This window comes from Anastrepha ludens, chromosome 4, assembly GCF_028408465.1.
Source record: "Anastrepha ludens isolate Willacy chromosome 4, idAnaLude1.1, whole genome shotgun sequence".
In the NCBI taxonomy this organism is placed as follows: domain Eukaryota; kingdom Metazoa; phylum Arthropoda; class Insecta; order Diptera; family Tephritidae; genus Anastrepha; species Anastrepha ludens.
Genome location: NC_071500.1, coordinates 82,533,918 through 82,552,309, shown reverse-complemented (window position 1 = coordinate 82,552,309; position 18,392 = coordinate 82,533,918). Strand labels below are relative to the sequence as shown.

Below are 18,392 nucleotides of genomic sequence, written 5' to 3'. Positions count from 1 at the left end.
AAAATCTACTATGAACTACTAAAATATATATTTTAGAACCTCGTGTTAAAATTTGAGACTAATAATTGCATAATTTGGGATTTCCCCTAATTAATTCGATTCAGTATTCCACGATAAAATCCTTCCCCAATGACAAACCCAAAGAGGCTTTGGATGAGAACTTCTTATTCTGATGACGATCCCTACGAGTTAAGAACTATAATTTGAGGGCTTGCACCTTGAATGTCCGGCCGCTTAATGGAAAAGGTGCCTCTAGACGGCTGGTTGGTGTCCGCGTAAGAACAACAGCTGACATCACAGTCATCCAAGAGATGCGATGGACGCGGCAAAGCAAGAAAAGCATTGGGCCATGCGACGCGACGGCTACCACAGATGCCATGTAAAGGAGCGCAAACTCGGCGTTGGATTTATAGTGGGAGAGAGACTGTCGCGTTACCAAGAAAAATCGCTTAAACGGTTATCACGACGATCAACTAGAGGAAGAAGAATTCAACTTAGAGAAGTATGTGCCAAAATTCTTATTGTAATTATGGAGAAATTTTGAGTTAGAGAAATTTGAGTTATGGAACTAAAATTGAGCAAAATTGAGCTTTTGAAACTTCATTGCCTGTCGATTTAATTCGAATTGTAGAAAATTCGATCTATAGAAGTTCAAGTTATGGGAGTTCAACTAAAAGTAATACATTTTTTCAAATGAAAACTGTTGGAAACATATCATTTACATTATACCCAACGATTTATTGCGAAAAGTTTGCCTTTTTCTTTTACGAAATAAGACTAAGAACAAAAATTAATTAAGTAGACTTGGATTAAAATTTTTTACTCTCCACAAATGTTGCGGCATTGGCATTAGTAATAAGAAAAGAATTCTTTGACATTGTTAACGTTACGTGGAAGTCACATTCGGTGGCTGGATCAGATTCTTAACGTATCTCAGTATTATGCAAAATTTATATAGGTTTTATCACGTAAATATACACTGTGCATAACAACTGTGAATGTAACAAAATGGAGCAATTGTGAACGAATTATAATTTTCACCAGATAAGAAGAAGCATCGAAATTTGTAAACAATTCCGCAAAATATATAATACGAGTATATCAACCGGTAAAAAATTTTCTAAAAACCCAAAACTTGTATCTTCATGGAGTCAGAGTTGCCCTCCACCAGCGCCAGCGCTTTAGCTGCTTGCAATTCAGGTGCCAGCACACAGGCGCAAGATTACACACAACTCACACCGGAGTTCCTGCAGCGTAAACTTTATTTTCTGGTGGATCAGCTAAAACAGATGCACGCACAACTGCCAGAGTAAGTTAATTTAGTAGATTCAATTATTTTGCTAATCTTTATATGCAGAAACTACCAAATACGCATCTCCTATGAGCTGCTCACCGAGTTGGCCAACTCGCTACTAAATGACACCATTTTTGAGATTGTCAAAGGACTCATGGAAATACAGAACGTAACAGAGAAACATTTACTAACACTACGCAAGCAAGTTGAAACAGATTTTGAGTTGGAAATGCAAGAATGGCGCAGTAAAATAACTGATCCGGAAGAATTAAGTCACATTGAACAACTCATGCAAGTAAAGCACGCGAAGAAGATGCGTGAAACTGATATGAAGTTAATAGCGCTGTTGGATCAAAAGGTAAATACAAAAGGTGTTAGTTCAAATGAAAGTAAAAGAAAAAAAACAAAATGTTCGATACTCTTGATTTTCTTGCAGGTAAAAGACCAGCAAAGCACACTGCACAAAGCAGGTGTGGCGGGATTTTATACCACCGACAATTCCAAGGAAATCAAAATACAAATGTTCCTTTTGGATTTTATTATACGGCTAAGTAGAATTAAATTTGAACCGCATAAATAACAAGAGGAGTAAAACGTGGCTTTCACGTTACACAAGCAACAGCCTTATTTTTGTTTATGAAAAATGTATTCATAGTACACATTTTTTTTATTAATATTCTCCTTTTAATATTTCATTGATAGCAACCAGTTTGCGAAAATTTCGGTGTTGGCTTTCCATTGCTGCCACGATAAATTTGTTTATAATGTCTAAGTGCGTGAATCGAATTTAAAAATTACAGCACACAAATGTAGTCACTATATCAGCGTTTTGTTTTATAGTACTTTTTATAAATTACCATTAAGAATTAAAAGTAATATTTAACGTTAAAAATGCTTAATTCTTGCATAAGCTTGAAAAAATGCCCTATTACAGACGCTTATTTTACTTAAATACAAACACAGGAAAGTAACAATATTCACTCATAAACACTCCTTATTAATTTAAGGTTTGATTTAAACTTATTTTTACTCAATAATACTACCGATTTTATTAAAATTCTATTATTACAAATGTTCTTCGAAACGTGCGTAATACCGTGCAAAATAAATATGCGGGACCAAGACGAATCTAAGGTGGTGTTGGTAACTCAGCTAATTTGTTTTTTGTTTTTTTCTTTCGCCTTGTCCATGTGGCTGTCAGCTCTGAATGAAACAAGGCGAATTCATTATTTGAATTCTAGTTTCCCAATACTTTGCTTTGACAATTAAACGTACAGAACATTGTTGTTGGTATAGTGCCACCGCCTTTAATGAATACGCCTTTTGCGGGACGAACTGTCAAATGAACGATAGTGAGAAAAGAATAAAGCGAAACCGGATAACCCCAGTCAACCAACACAGGTTCGATAGAACTTTTGTAGTTTTTAAAAGAGTTAAATTAAGCTTTGGCCTTCGATAAATCAATATTTTGCAAAAATAGTGAAAATTTGGACTAAGAAATCGCGCGATGAATCGATAAATCGTTATTTTCAAAAATAGTGAAAATTTGGAATACAAAATTGCGATAAAATAATATTTTCAAAAAAAGGGAAAATATGAAATCAGAAATCGTGCGGTGAATCAATAAATCATTATTTTCAAAACGTGTGAAAATTTGGACTAAGAAATCGTGATAAAATAATTTCTCATAAAAAGTGAAAATGTGGACTAAAACATGGCGATAAATTTAATCGCGCGATAAATCATTTTCAAAAAGAGTGAAAATTTGGACTCAAAAATGGCAATTAATTAATATTTTCAAAAAAAAAAAAAATTTTGGAATAAAAAATCGCGTGTTTTGTTTGGAAATGTACATATATACATGTTACAAAAACAATATTTTTGTAAAAAGGCGCATTTTTAATTTTAAATATACATTTTTACAAATACTGAAAATTTGGAATAAAAATCGCGCGATTTTGCCTGCGACGCTTCTTTTTGTTTTTGCTTTCATGTCAAAAAAAAAAATGTATTTCGTTTTTATTTCATAAAATACAATTTTTATAAAAATAATAAATTTTTCGTCAGAGTCACGTACAAATTTTACGATAATAAAACATTTTTATAAATATGGGTTATAAAACCTAAGTTAAATGCTTGCTGGGTTAGCAATTGCTTTATACATTCCTCTTCTACGATATTTCAGTACAAGATGCCACTACGCTCCTAAAAACCCTAATTTTTAAGCTTTTCCTGGGGGTTCTATAGGGACCCTAGGAGGTTGGAACTTTCATCGTTATAATGGTGTAACCTTGCTCTTTCTATTAGGCGTGGTAGGAAGTGTCACGCTCCTCCCCCTCCGCCCCCCAATCAAATATATCGTGGTAGTAATGGAAAGTTTAGCCAAATTTTGTGAAAATAAGGGAATAGCTAAAATTAATTTGATAAAATGCGGCAACATACTTTTAAAATATGAATATGTTTTATTTTGAAAGATTAAGCTCCCTTTAAATAAAAAGTTGTATAAAATAAAGCCAAGAAACTGCGAGCATTGATAGTATAAACTCGACTGTAAGATAAGATAATTTACGATAAATTCACCCTTTTTTATCGTTTGGTAACATTTGCAGAGTAATTTTCCAATGAAATCGTGAAGCGAAAATACTCTACTTATTTTCTATGACATATCTGGAATTAAAGCAAAAAAGCCAGCACAAATTATCTTAATGTAATTGTAATTTATTATGAAAGAAGAAAATGTTGGCAAACAATAGAAACTATGTAAAAATACAAAATAATCTACTAAAAAAGTATTTATTTTTAGTTTTATTTCAATTTTTTTTTAAATATTTTTTTTAATTTTTTTTTAATTTTTTTTCAAATTTTGCTCGAGCGAGTGCATTTCGTCTTATATTGTGAGGAAAAGATAGTAATTGTAATGGTTGTTCCGGTTAAGCTAAGGCCTTTATGCACTGCGACCAGATTGATCTATTGTGCGCCCCGAATTACTGAATTATAATTATTTAGTACAACGAGGAATCGAACCAGCTCCTTAGGAGGTAGCAATTGTAGGTCTTCCTCCTCTAGTAGGTACGAGCCCAGGATTCTGTGTCTCCTGTGGCCTAATGTCTCACAGTTGGTGACTAAGTGTTCCATAGACTACTCTTCATCACAGCAGAACCTGTATGATCTTGTACTAGGTAACCCTATTGTGTTAAAGTGTTTATTACAGACAAAGTGACTTGTGAGTGCGCCACAGAGTAATCTGAGGCCCTTTTAATCTAGGGTTAGAGCAGATTTTGCTTTGTTGGCATTGAAGTTCAACAACTTTTTGGAGTGATTAAGGCTGCTTGTGCTGCTTCAGTGTTCCCTGATTTTAGTTTGAAACCATTTTTTGGTTTCCTGTTTTATATTATTTTTGTTAAAGCCGAAAAATGGGGTTGGTGCAATAAATATCCCTTCTGTCGCTTTTTTGGCAAAAAAGGCTGACTTCTCATTTCCTTCGTGTCCTTCATGTCCTGGTATCCAAATCAGTGAGACCTGATTATGATGGCCAGTTTGTTGAGTGCATTGTTACACTCTTTTAGGACTTTTGACTTGAATGTGAAGCTATTAAGGCTTTGAGAACCGATCGGCTGTCCGAAAGTATTTTAATTTTTACTTACTCAAACCCTCTTTTGGATATGATTTCCACTGCTTCCATTATGGCGAAGAGCTCCGCATGTAAAATTGTGATGTTTGTACTTAGCGTTAGGGATTGGTGTGCTCTAGGCCCCACTATTCCTGCTCCTACTCCTTGGAGCCTTTTGGAAGCAATGTTTGATTAGTGTTCCACTCTTCCCTAGACGGGAAGATAACTTTGTATCTCTTTATAAAATTGATTACGGATTCCGTGTGGTCATTCGCCAGGGTTATGCATACTGCATGTTGAACCCTGTTCAAGATATTGAGGTGTCCAGTGAGATCTCCTGGTCTAAGTTTTTCCTTCATATAAAAAAGTAAGAACACGAAGAAGAAAAAGGAAGGTTTCTCTTGTATTGCTAAATGTAGCGGTGGAAAATTTAAAAGCGCTTCCATGCCAGCAGTTGGGGTAGTTCTCAGGGCTTCTGTTATGCTTAGGCACGCCAGCCAGGAAAAGATGCTGAAGGGTTAATTTGTCGAAATATCATTAGGAAAGGGGCTGGATGCGAAAGTTAGAATGAGATTTCATGCTTGCGAATTTATTAGATGGACAAAAAAGATTACTACTTTCAGTAGATTGCATACAAGTGTCAGTCAGTAGGAAGTTTTTATCATCTTGAAGGTTTTTAAAATATAACCCAGGTGGAATATTTATACTAATACTACACCATAAATATAGATATTAAAATGATGTGTAATTTTTGTTGTTGTTAGTTAAGTTTTTGTGTATTTCCATTTTAGGAATAACGTCATAAGTTATGCTTGATTGAGAACTGTCAAATTTTATTTAGGTGATAAAAGATGTATAAATTTTGTATAATAGTGTGAGACCGCGATGTAGAGAATGTAGAAGGTGCCGCCTTCTGAAAGCCCATATTTTTTGTTTTTTTTTTTTGTTTTTTGCGAATTTTGCAATCGACTGAAAAGAAAATTAAGTAACCTTTGTGTGTTCTTCCTCTTCTAATTTTGTTTATGTTGACGTCAAGGCATTTGGGAAGGAGCAATCTAGGATTATATTATTTTTGATGATAGTTAGAAATCATATCCGTTCTTCGGCAAAGATTAGAGGCAGAGCTGGCAGAATCAATTTTAAGTTGGAAGTATTTTAAAAGGGAGTTTCTATAGAAAACTTAAAAAATTTTGATTGTATCCAGTTCAAGGCGTTTGCTTACTCTCATGGTGTTTGGAGGCAAAAACGGTTTATGTTAGTTAAGTTGAATGCCCTAAGGTAAGATGCTGGCTTATTAAAAAACGAGAGAATTTTATGTTTGTAAGCTTTAATTTTTCTTTCTTGCTGGAGATTTTTGTGGAAATTTCAGTTTATGAGCAATTTTGTTATCAAAATAATTTACAACACAGAGCCCGCATGCGTTTATTGGGATAATATGTATTTTTATGGAAAAATTTATGAAAAATATCTCTACCCGCAAACTGGAGATTAAGGGACGTGCTAGAGCAATCTTTCCAAGTAAGCAGGGTTGGAACGAGGACGAAAATCTGTGTCGAAGCTAACACCTCTGGCATCACTGACAGTTCCAAGAGCAAATCAGGAGTCGGAGCATCTGTTTTCTCTATATCATTTCCTTAAAGCTGCCGAACATTGCTCGTGTTTTTTAGGCAGAATTCTTTACAATCCTGCAGGCAGGCAGAATGCTTAGGGAACGTGGGAGCGAGGGAGATATTAACATTTTTCCCGATCAAAGCGCTGACGACGCCATGGTGCAGATCCCAGCTGGCCAACTCCTGTAAGGAAGATATTAAAACTCTTGGGTGGGTGTGCAGGTAACATTTCTCTGATCTGAGCTCCTGGGCATAGGAACATAAAGGAAAATGAAATCGCTGATGCCTTGTCAGGAAGTGGTCGATTGAACTGGTTGTTGTTGTTGTCGTAGCAGCAGAAACATTATCTGTACAAGTACGGGAAATGCTGCTGGAGCGGCAGTCCTTGGCTGAATATAAATCCGGGTCGTTTCGGTAACGTAGAACCGACTGTCGTGGAAACGCGACTGACTGGTCTCAGAGGTATATTACCCGGTTATCAATATCCCCCTGACTGTTGTTAAAGGGGAATTACACAACTTATTTATTAAAAAAGATGGAGCTCCATTTCTTCATGTGCTATTTCGAAAACCCTGTCGCTCCCATACAATATACGGAGGAGGACTCAGAAAGTCCTGGTGACTCCATGTCATTCGATTTCCGAACTCGTAGCTGTGCTTACTGGTCATTAGACGATCGGTATACATGCGGAAAAGCTAGGTTTACCATTTAACCCCCATTGCAGAAGCTGTGGGGACCTTTCAAAGCAGGAGACTGTTGAGCACTTTCTGTGTAAATTTTCGGGTGCTAGGCTTGGCAGCCAACCCACCTAAATTCCATCGACCTTCTCCATTAAATCAACAGCTCTGGCTGGCGGTATATATCTGCCTGTTGGAGGTCTTGCAATGGTATCAAAACAGAGCTTTAGTGCTACTTGGGTATTGCCAGACTGGCACTTCAACCATTTCACCACCTACCTATAGTGCTGACGATTTCTCAAAACTGCCACTTTGAGCACACAATTTTACATACAACTTTTTCAAACTTCAAAACACTTTCCAAACTGCATTACTACCTGTAAATTACAAAACTGTCTAAAACGTTACATTTTCTTCAAAAAGGTGCTAGCGAAACTACTTGGATTTTTCGTTTTATTATATTTCATATACATAATATTTTATTTTATCTCGGAAATTAATTATATTAAAAACTATATTACATTGCTTTTCCAGGATTTGTCAAAACTTTAAAATTTTTACGCTTTTGGGTCTGGTATGGATGCATTCACCTCTTGTAACATTTTCTCCTCTTTCGCAAGTCAGTCGGAAATAATTGTGCCTTACGTGGTGTTGTTACATTCAAAGGGATACAACCTTCCGCCGTTGATTAAGATTTGGCTAATTATTCTAGCTATGAATGATACTGTGATTAAGCGGGACCCTTCTCTCTGACTACGCCAATCATAATCAGTTCTTAACAAAACGAAAATGGATGTCGAACGTCGACTGAAGGAGGCGAACATATCCTACCGTCTAACATCATCAAAACCACTGCTCCCAGAAAAACACTTTGAGAAACAACAAAACAAGGAAATTGGACCGGTCTTCTCAGTCCCCAGACGCCAACTCCATTGAAAATGTGTTGGGGAACTATGAAAACGCATCTTGTCGGAAGGCCAGTCAATGATTTAAAGCAACTCGGGCGTCAAGTTCGTAAAATCTAGTTCTGTTTGTCGACGAGCTACGCAGAAAAGTTGGTTCAAAGCATTAAGAAGATGCCAGGCTATGCTCGACAACTCGTAGTTTTGTACATACTTTTATGCAAAAAAAAATTGTAAATATATATCTTTTATACTTCAAGAACAATCGCGGTTCCCTTTTTCCGACACAGACTGCACTTTCATACAAACCAGGCGAAATTTAATAGAGCAGTTCCCACAATACCGGAAGGACCCAAATTTATTTCCGGCCAAACACTATCACTGCGGCAGTGTTCTTCAAAAATGTGTTGGGGATGTTTTATGCTGTCATAACAACAGGACTGAACAACAGAGCTGATAGAGCCATTTAAAATAATATATTTAATCAAAAATTAATTTTGAAAAATTTTGTTTCTAATTTTTTAATTAATTCATTTTAGTTTTAAATTATCGAATTACTTAAATTTTACTAAAAATTAAAAAATTAATAATTAATTAAAAAATTATTAATCAACTAATTAGTTACCTATTTCATTTTTAATCTTCACTAAATTCACTACCCAATAAAGTTGAGCTCTCAAGTGCGTACATTTATTTTTTATTTTCTCACACACACACACATATACCTAAATCGCCAAGAACTACTCATAAGCAGCCAGCTGCTCTATCATTTGGCGACTTTGCATAACAACCCATCTGCGCTTCCGTGGTGCTCATAGTAATTCTCACTTAAATCAACGCCTCGGATCTCATTCTCAAGAATTTAAACGATACTCATTTATGCTTTGTGTTGTTATATTATGTTATTTCAATTGATAAATAAAATAAACTTGTAAAATGTGAGCACCAGATACAGTGGCACAACAACAAATCACTGAGAGTCCACACTTTGCCGGCGGGTATAAATAATGCGACGGCAGACAAGCCATTCAACAGTTGTTGAACTAAAATTCAGTGGAACGCTGTGCCTTTAGCAAGATTAAGTAGACAAAAATTACTAACTTTAAATAATTTACTGAATTTGCGCGCAAACACATATTAATTTGCAAAATTCCTATTCAAATTGTAATAATAAATTAAACAGTTTTTTATTAAATAAATTTAAAATGGCTTTGGAAATCACAACTATTGACTACACTCTGCCTGACTTGAAGGATGTTGTAAGTATTTTAGCGAAAGATATTAAAAAGTTTTCAGTTATTAAGAAAAAACGATGCATTTATTGTTTGTGGTAATTTTGCTGCGTGACAAAAATTGGTTAGCTTTTGAGTAAAATTTCGTTTGTTCGATCAAACCTGTTATTTAAGTGTGTGTTTTTTGGCCAGAAAGTGGTTGTTGTTGTTTTTTTGTTTTTTTAATGGGTAAAGCGTAAATATTATTGTTTTATTTTTAGAACGAAGTGGATTTGGTTGGTTTCTAAAATGTTTGTGCAAATGAAAAAAGTGGTTATATTTAAATATTATTTTGTGCGGTACCTGTTTTAAAGAATAATAAAAAGCGGCTTTTAAGAGATGTTTAAATTAAGAAAAAATAAAAATAAAAAAGAAAGAAAAATTCGTTTATTGAAATGACGGCGAGAAGAGCTGAATTGAATAATAAATGGTTTTGCTAATTAATTTTTCAGTTAAGAAAGATTTTAATTACTCAAAACTATCAAACATTTTTAGAAATAAATGAGGCTTATAAATTTCTTTCTTTTTTTTTTTTTGGTGCGTTTGTAAATTGAGACCTTAATTTCAGCCAATATTTTGTGCTAGTTTTGCTTTAGAAAAATAGAACGTAGAAGAGTTCGGATATTATTGCCGTAGTAATAATTTGAAAATAAAATAGCAAATATGTGTCAATAATATTTTAACAAAAAAAAAATAATTTTTATATAGATTCAAAAAAATTGTTTAAGGAATCTAAATTTATTTAATATAATTTTTTATTTTTTAAGAAATATAAATTTATTTTGTATTAAAAAAATTTTGCTGGAATTTTTTGTTTCTTTAATTTAATTTAAATTCATTACTACTTTTTTTTTCTAAAAAGAACGGCTCCTTAAATATATGTATGTATGTAAATGTATGTAAATATTTTAATATTTTACACTTTTATATAAAAAAAAAATATGTTGGCTTTTTATTTTTCTTAAATTTTCTTAAATTCATTACTATTTGTAGAGTAAATACGTTGGCTAAGTTTGATTTCTAGCTGACAATCGTACGAAAATAATAATAAAATGAAAGATGTTTTTTAAGAGGCAAATATTTACATGAATTCAGATATGTATATTTAGAGAGTTGTTATCTTTAGAAAAAAAAAAACATTTCTCTCATTATTTTAAACCAAATATGCTATCAAAAAAAATATATCAAAATCAGGCTCGCATCTTCGGCCTAAATGTGCCACCAAAGTATTTATATACCATAAAAAAATTTTTATAAAGCTAAATGCATTTTAAAAAGCAGATTTTCACTTTTTAGTTGCTTCATTTAAAAAAAAATTTGTTTTCAATTAAAGCTAAGTACATTTTTAAATTTTGAGTTAATTTATTTAAAAACATTTTTTCTTTCAATTAGCAAATTTTTAATGCCCTTGGTAAAAATTTTTTAAACAAGATATTCATATACATATGTATGTATGTACGCTCCAACCAGATTTAAAGGAAGTTATATATAGTTACATACTTCTATATCTATACTTTTTATTAGTTTTAAAGTAATTTGGAAGAAAAATAAAATATGCAATATGAATTCAATGATATTTAAAAAACTAATTTTTTGCTAGTATAAAACGAATTAAAAATATTAAAAAAAAACTCATTTTGTAAACTAGAAATATTTTTGGAAAGAATGTCAGGTTCGATTTATTAATTTAAACAGTGTTTTTCATATTTAATTTGGAAGCAAAATTAAATAATAGGAATTTCAAAAAATTTTACAATTACTTGATCGTATTAAACGAATTAAAAAAAAAAATTAAAAAACAAAAAATCATTTTGTAAACTACAAAATATTTTTGGAAACGAACCGAACTTGATGGTTTATTCATTTAAAAAGTGTTTCTTTAGGTATACAATCTAATTTGGAAGAAAAATAAAATAATATGAATTTTGAAAAATTTTATAATCTAATTTATTGCTCGCATAAAACGAATTACAATTAAAAAAAAATTGAAAAACAAAAAATCATTGTAACCTAGAAACATATTTGTTGTAATTTTGTTGCAAATAATATCCGGTTCGGTTTATTCATTTAAAGAGTTTTTCCTCATAACTAAAGCACGTGGTAGTTTTTTTAAGTTATATTTCAAAAAATTATGCACTTTTTGAAATTTTTTTAAAGCAGAAAGTAACAGCAAATATTCATTCTGCTCCTAATAATAATAAAAAAAAATAAATAATAAATAAAACACTTTAGGTGCCTCCATTTTTAGACCTGCGACAAAACACACTCAACATATTGAAAAAGCAGCTCAGCTCAAGCTGAAAACCTGCACTTTTTTCACAATTCATTATTTGATAAACCTTTTTCGACAAATTCTTTACTGCCAATGTTTTTTGAGAAAATTTTCTATATGAATCGTGCACATTTTTTACACTAATTGTTACCTTGGATCAGACCGTGGGCAAAACAGTTTCCTAATGCTTAAATGTATGTATGTATTTGTACATATATAATACATATGTGTATCCATAGGTATTGGTAAATTTATTTTAATATTCCATTTAAACTTAAATTTTAGAATTTGTTGGCAAATAACGAACACATTTTGAATATATAATTACATTACAGAGTTACACACGAAATTCCAAATTAGTCCTTATAAGAGCTAAAATCCAAGTAAAAAAGTAAATAAATTTATTATATATAAAAAAAGAATAAATTATAAAAACTAGTTATTAGCAAAAAATTTTAAATTACTGTTTGCACGCTTTAAACAACAACAACAAAAGCATTGCTTTGCTGAACTTTAATTGCGCACAAAAAGAAAATTGTCATTCATTTATTATAGCGCCAAAATCTAGATACAAAGGCACTTATTGGGTTTGCAAATATGTCAAGTTATGTCAAATAATAGACAAACTACTCAGGCACTTAATATGCACCTACGCAACTATTTACTCCTTCCACGTAAACAAATTAAGCTAAATGAGCATTAATCTAACTGTCCACAAATTGTCCACAACTTCAAATCGCCGCTACATCGCGACACTCACTATTTTTGCAAGTCACACATATCCACAGGCATTCGTGTGAGTAGCCGCAAATATGAGTTATATTCAGCCCACCCAGCCACCTTACCAAGCCGCCCACTTGAATTTTCACAATTGCCCACCATTCACCGTTATAAGCTGCAGCGTTGCACCATTCAAGGCTCAGGCGACCTACAACCTTTGCTGAGTTCAGTGCAATTTTTCAAAATATTCCTAATGCAACGTCAACGCTGCGGCAACAAGGTAAGAGCACAAGTGCGCAAGGTCGGTATTAAGCCAGCAAAAAAAACAAACACAAAAAATAGCAAAACAAAATATTCAGTTGCCTGACAAGTTCAAGTGCACTGTCAGCGCTATTAGAAATTAGAAAGAATAAAGCACAAATTTTTCAAATAATGTAAAATTTTAGATAAAAACTGTTTGTAATATAAAAATCAATTGAAACAAAAACCAAATTCAAAATTGTGCACTCACTCTCATCAGTATGACTTTAATTCGCTGTTTTAGTCGTTTAATCATCAGAAGATTCTGCTGTGATTGTCCACCAATAAAGATTGTAAGAGTGCGCGCTAATGAAATAAACCAATATTAATAAACAATTTTTTAAGTGAACTGACTGAAAATAAAAAAAAGATTTTTTAAAGTATATTTGTGCAAAATAATGCAAAATAGCAATTTCAATATGTCTTTCATAATCGTCAACGGGTTGTGTAATCAAAATAATGAATTTCACAATAAGCATTAAATCAGCTGTTTTGGATACGAGTATGAGTGAACGTCAGGGGGTTCAGTACACCCGCCCCATTCTGTCACTTTTTCGTACTCATTAATCCAAGAATGCTGCATTTAGTACGTCCAATGAAATTGCCTTGCATGTGATTTATCCACCCATTCACCATTTCTCAAGGTCAGATTTGTTTGGTGCATTCGGCTGTTTACTAATACTTTCACGTGCGCCTGCTCTCTCGCTGCAATATGTGCATATGTATGTTCGAGCACATGTGCATTTGTTTGTGTACACTCTTTGGTATTCACGCGCTAGATTAACCTTTAAATGACTGAGCTCACTTTTACCGTCCTTGACTGTTTGGAGTCGTGATTTGGGGATTCTTATGTCTGGTTTTCTTTATGGCCAAGCAAGTCATTGCTGTGTTATGAAAACAGCTACCATTTCAATTTTTTGTTATGGAAAAATGCCAAATTTTTGTTAACAAAAAGCCACATAGTCCAAACCAGAAATTAATGTTAATTTTGTTAAGTAATACACTTGCCCTACTCCAGTGTGCGGCATGTGAGGTACCTTCGTGACACATTTACTGAGTTATTCATCTTTTTAGGTCGCAGTGCACAAATAGCCATTTTATAATATTTAAAAACAATATTTCCATAGTTATTCAATTGTTTAATCTTTTCTTCAGCACTTAAGGGTTAAAGTGCATTTCAGTAAAGAGAGCAGAGTGTAGTTCATACTTGCTGGCTCATTGAACTTTAATTCCAAATGCAACTATGAGCGTAATTAAGCTTACGGAGTTGCCAACTTAGTGCACCTAAAACAACCGCAACAGAAAGCAAGTATTTGAGAAAATAAATTCGAAAAGGATTTTCGAAGCAGTAAAAAAACAAATTTAAATTTAGCAAACTCTTAAAATATAATGGCAAATTTTTATATTAAAATTGTACAACTTTAAATGTTAATATTAATGAGCTTATATTTGATTAAAATTAATTGATGACATCGGCCATTAAACATTTTTCGGCTGGGATTTGCTATGATGTAACATGGAAATTTTCGGCAAAATATAATGTCTTATTTAATGAAACTTGGTGGAGATGATAGGGAGTGGTTCAGCAACAACCATAATAACTCCCAATTATTCCAGAAATAATAGTTTGGTAATTATTTGCCTTCAAAGTGCCCTCGGGAACTTCACTATAGTTTGGCGCATTACAATATATATTTCTCTAAACTTAAATTCACAAAATATACACTCACACGCGTGTTTTTACTTATTTTTATACTTGTATTCGAAATATTTCAATGAAAATTAAATGCAAATGCATTTACCCGTGTCATCACTTTTCAATTTTAAACGCGAATAAGAATTAATTGGAATTGACAACAGTTAGTGTTGTCGGCTGCCTGCAAATAAAAATAAAAATATGAACGAAAATTAAGTATTTCAGTTTAGTGTTGATGATGGGGAGGAGGTTATTGTGCCTCCTTACTACACACACGCATATGGCGTTTTAATTTTGGGTTCAATGGTTTGAACGTGGAAAGGAATTTATGCTAAAATACTGTAGATGGAGTAGCCGGAGTTGGACTGGTGAGGGTTATTTTTTTGAAGCGCGGCCAAAGACTGCTACAACAACAACAACAACCGCCCACGCTAAAAACGTTCTAACCAAAAATTCTACAAATTTACAAAAACCCTTCTAGTCGACGCTCCTGTAAAATTCAATTTTATATGTTTATATTTTGAGAAATGTTTCTCAATTCTAAACTAAAGCAAAAAAATATTGTAGATTTACAAACTGAACGTGTCTGCATCCAAACTTCGTTCTTATTTAAGGTGTCTGGCAACACCAACTTTTCAATAAATTACACAACTTCAACAATAAATTATTTAAACATTATAAGCCTCCCGGGGTACGTTTTTCAGTGTTAAGATGGAGATACACAAAAGCATGTTTCATTATACTAAATTTTTCCCAAACCATTAGTTCATCTTGAAAAAAAAAACATTCTTTTGAATAATGTTAATTAATATGTAGATTTTTTATATATTAATAGAGATTTTTTTTCTCGATGGTTGGCAGCCCTAAACACAGAACACTGAACAGAAAAAAACGTATTTATGAAAGAAAATAGATGTGTACATTGAGGTTCCAAAACTTTTGCTAGTGTGAAAAGGTTATTAATTTCTTTTTAATTCACAAACTTAAACTTGTACACGGATGATGAAAGATTCGCTGGAATTCATTTACTTCCACAACCATGCGACTTTCTCTGATTTCACTTCGATCTGCCCACATAACCGGTCTGCGTATAACCAATGCCACGCACAGAGAGGTCGGCAGCGCAGCGGCACTCTCATTCATTCAGGCAGCCGGCGGCAACGTTCTTTTGCACACGTTCGACCGATAACTTAGCGTGCAGCAGTCAAAGAGCCAAATTAAATATTCCAGTGTTGAGATTTGTATATTTAGTTTTATAGCCGCCGCAAGCAGAAGAACACACATTTACTTAAAATTGTTGTCGAAATTAGTGGCAAAGATCAATAAAACAAAAAGTAGCTGTTGCCTACAGTAAAGTGTGAAAGATCCAGCAATAGAAGAAAGTACAAACACCAAGTGTTTCGTTGAAAATGGCGTGGCATACCCGCAAATCACTTACCTGTCTTAGCATCGGCTGGCTCATGCTTTTGTTGGACATGCCGCTTGTGCTGAGCGGCAAAAGCAGCTGTCCATATGACGTCTTCAAGCCACAGAAGGCGACCTGTACAAACGACATAGCTCCAAGCATAATAATTGTAGGAACCTGCATACATATGTACATACACACTTACATATATTTAGATGTAAAACCCAAGTAACAAATACTTAGATATTTATGCACAAAGTGCGTAAACGCCTACAAATTTGCTTGGGAAAAAAGTGAACCGATTTTTGTCATTTAGCAGCAATGCTGGAGAAGTCAATTACCGCCTGCGAGCAAATGTACTTAAAATTGTAAATTTAAATATTTTAATATTGTTTTTTTGTCTTGTTTTTTTTTTTTTAGAGCACCGTGCGCGCAGAGCAAAAGGAGCTAAATGTAACACCCGTTCATAGCGTGAATATCCCCTTCAAAACGGCCACATTTGGCATGGGCTGCTTCTGGGGTGCTGAATCGCTGTTTGGCGGCACTAAGGGCATCTTGCGCACCACTGTCGGCTATGAGGGCGGCTCCAAGGATTCACCAACGTACCGTAGCCTGTAAGCGTGTGTTCCAAAACTAGAAAGTACTAACTTTGTGTTTTTTCGTTTTTTTCTTTCTTTCGTTCTTGTTCTTGTTCTCGTTTACTAAATGCACACGCACATACATGTGTGTGTATGCATGTATGTATGTCCATTACCTCTCGCATTACATTTTTATCAAATTGTGATTAATAACACTTCTCTGGAAACTTCCACACTAACTAAACCACTCGAAAATGTTTTTGAAACTTTTGATTCTCTCACTAAATCACACTTTTTAAAAATCACGCACTGCACTCGTCCATTCATGCTATAAATCATATTATCCGGTGCTATAAATCACATTTCCTTTATCTATTGTTTGAGCATATTCTCATTTATCTGCGCTCTTTTATTCATCACATTTATCGCTTTGCGTTTTCCTTTTCTCCTTTCACTCTTTTTACTAACGCTTTTTACTATCCGCCTTCCCCTCTTACGCCTCAAATATATATTTATGCCAACTTTAAACCTAAATAGTGGTGACCACACTGAAGTTTTGGAGATTGACTATGACCCCAATGCCATTTCGTTCAAACAACTGTTGCATCTCTTCTGGAACAATCACGAATATGGTCTCACCAACCCCATCAAGCGTCAGTATATGTCGTTGATCTTGTACCATGATGATGAGCAAAAGAAAATCGCCGAAGAATCTATCGTTGAGGAACAAAAGAAGCGCGTACCTGAGAAAATTATCACCGAGATTCTGCCGAAAGGCAAATTCTACCCGGCTGAAGAGTGAGTGCCTACACTCCCACTGACTTCTGTTTATTTATTCTCAACGTTCTTTTCTACATCCCTTAGCTATCACCAGAAATACCGCCTCCAAGGTCACAGGGATCTTGTAGAAACTCTGAATTTTGATGCCAAGCTACTGCGCACTTCATACATTGGCACTAAATTGAATGGTTATCTGGCTGGCGTGGGCGGCATCAAGCAGTTCAAAGAGGAGGTCGACACTTTCGGTCTGACGCCATCACAAAAAGAATACTGCTTGTATCATGTGGAGCAGAATGAGGGCATGGGATTGTACTGCTGACCGAATGATGGATCGTCATGTAGCTATCGGCGCCGTCGTGGGCCGTTGATTGATGTGAAAAAGCAGAAATATACTTCTGCATGAATTTAATGATATTTATTTGTTCAAAATTGGTTAAACAATGATTATCTCAGCGAAGCAGTTCGCTTCGTTTTACTTTAATAGTAGTTAACGGTGGATGCAGATATTAAGTGCATGCACACGTAAGGCTTATGTATTATTATTTTTATTATGAATGTAGTATGAAATTAGAACTTTTTATGATATAATTTTAAAGTTTTAAGTGAGTGTGATAGAAATATTCCAAAAAATGTGTGATTCTACAAAAAAAAACTCCAAAAAAAGCTATGGGAAATACCAATAAAATAGATTTTAGTAAATGACTTCATTTTTGTATATTTAATTAATTTAAAGTATTGTAATTTATGGGCCTTTGTGCGCTGGCGTTGGTGAGTATCGAATGTGCTGTTGTTGTTGTAGCAGCATAAACATTTCCCATAGATCTACGGGGAATGCTGCTGGAGTGACAGTCCTTGGCCGCATATAAATCCAAATCGTTCCGGCAACGTACAATCGACTGCCGTGGGAACTTATCGAAGCCGACGGAACGATTAGCTGTATGAGCTGTTGGCCGGATATAGATGCGAGTCATTATGGTAACGTTGAACCGATTGTCGTTAGATTAGCTGTACGAATTGTACGCAGACATGTGCTTAGTGCAGCTAATTAAGGTTCAGCCGCTCCGCTCTGGCACTGAAAGTATTCGCAATGTTGTCCGAAGATGATACAGCGCAAGGGGAAGAACTCCACTGCGTTGAAAGAGCCATTGGAACCACTTGTCATTTTTAATTGGCGATCATGTGAGAGAAACAACTGGTGCGCTTTGTGGAACTCAAGAAAAATCGCCCAGGCTGTTACTTCGGTGAGAGGGGATGAATATTTAATTTATCTCTTTAGC

The 18,392-nt window shown here is 34.1% G+C and overlaps 2 protein-coding genes across 7 annotated transcripts; both read left to right on the top strand.

The window, feature by feature from the left end:
* Window positions 1-1,028: 1,028 nt before the first annotated feature.
* Window positions 1,029-4,086, top strand: LOC128860008 (gonadal protein gdl). The gene is made up of 3 exons (XM_054097218.1): window positions 1,029-1,309; window positions 1,358-1,652; window positions 1,731-4,086. Exons 1-3 carry the CDS (start codon window positions 1,146-1,148, stop codon window positions 1,872-1,874), a joined length of 603 nt encoding a protein of 200 aa, XP_053953193.1. The 5' UTR covers window positions 1,029-1,145; the 3' UTR covers window positions 1,875-4,086.
* A 5,036-nt stretch (window positions 4,087-9,122) lies between these two features.
* LOC128860007 (peptide methionine sulfoxide reductase) lies at window positions 9,123-17,817 on the top strand. 6 transcript variants are annotated; one of them, XM_054097217.1, is made up of 4 exons: window positions 9,123-9,352; window positions 16,178-16,359; window positions 16,873-17,133; window positions 17,200-17,817. In XM_054097217.1, exons 1-4 carry the CDS (start codon window positions 9,299-9,301, stop codon window positions 17,432-17,434), a joined length of 732 nt encoding a protein of 243 aa, XP_053953192.1. In that variant the 5' UTR covers window positions 9,123-9,298; the 3' UTR covers window positions 17,435-17,817. The 6 variants fall into 6 exon arrangements, with proteins under 6 accessions (XP_053953192.1, XP_053953190.1, XP_053953191.1 ...); XM_054097215.1 differs by having other exon boundaries at window positions 9,124-9,352; window positions 16,178-16,371; XM_054097216.1 differs by lacking the exon at window positions 9,123-9,352 and adding an exon at window positions 12,584-12,657 and having other exon boundaries at window positions 16,178-16,371.
* The last annotated feature ends 575 nt before the right edge of the window (window positions 17,818-18,392 follow it).

What these genes read in the sequence shown, in the direction of transcription:
- LOC128860007 (XM_054097212.1), top strand. Translation starts at nt 15,762, where the DNA reads ATGGCGTGGCATACCCGCAAATCACTTACCTGTCTTAGCATCGGCTGG. An exon ending in TCACCAACGTACCGTAGCCT is followed by an intron (nt 16,372 to 16,872) that starts GTAAGCGTGTGT and finishes AAACCTAAATAG; the next exon opens with TGGTGACCACACTGAAGTTT. An exon ending in AAATTCTACCCGGCTGAAGA is followed by an intron (nt 17,134 to 17,199) that starts GTGAGTGCCTAC and finishes TACATCCCTTAG; the next exon opens with CTATCACCAGAAATACCGCC.
- LOC128860008 (XM_054097218.1), top strand. Translation starts at nt 1,146, where the DNA reads ATGGAGTCAGAGTTGCCCTCCACCAGCGCCAGCGCTTTAGCTGCTTGC. An exon ending in ATGCACGCACAACTGCCAGA is followed by an intron (nt 1,310 to 1,357) that starts GTAAGTTAATTT and finishes CTTTATATGCAG; the next exon opens with AAACTACCAAATACGCATCT. An exon ending in TAGCGCTGTTGGATCAAAAG is followed by an intron (nt 1,653 to 1,730) that starts GTAAATACAAAA and finishes ATTTTCTTGCAG; the next exon opens with GTAAAAGACCAGCAAAGCAC.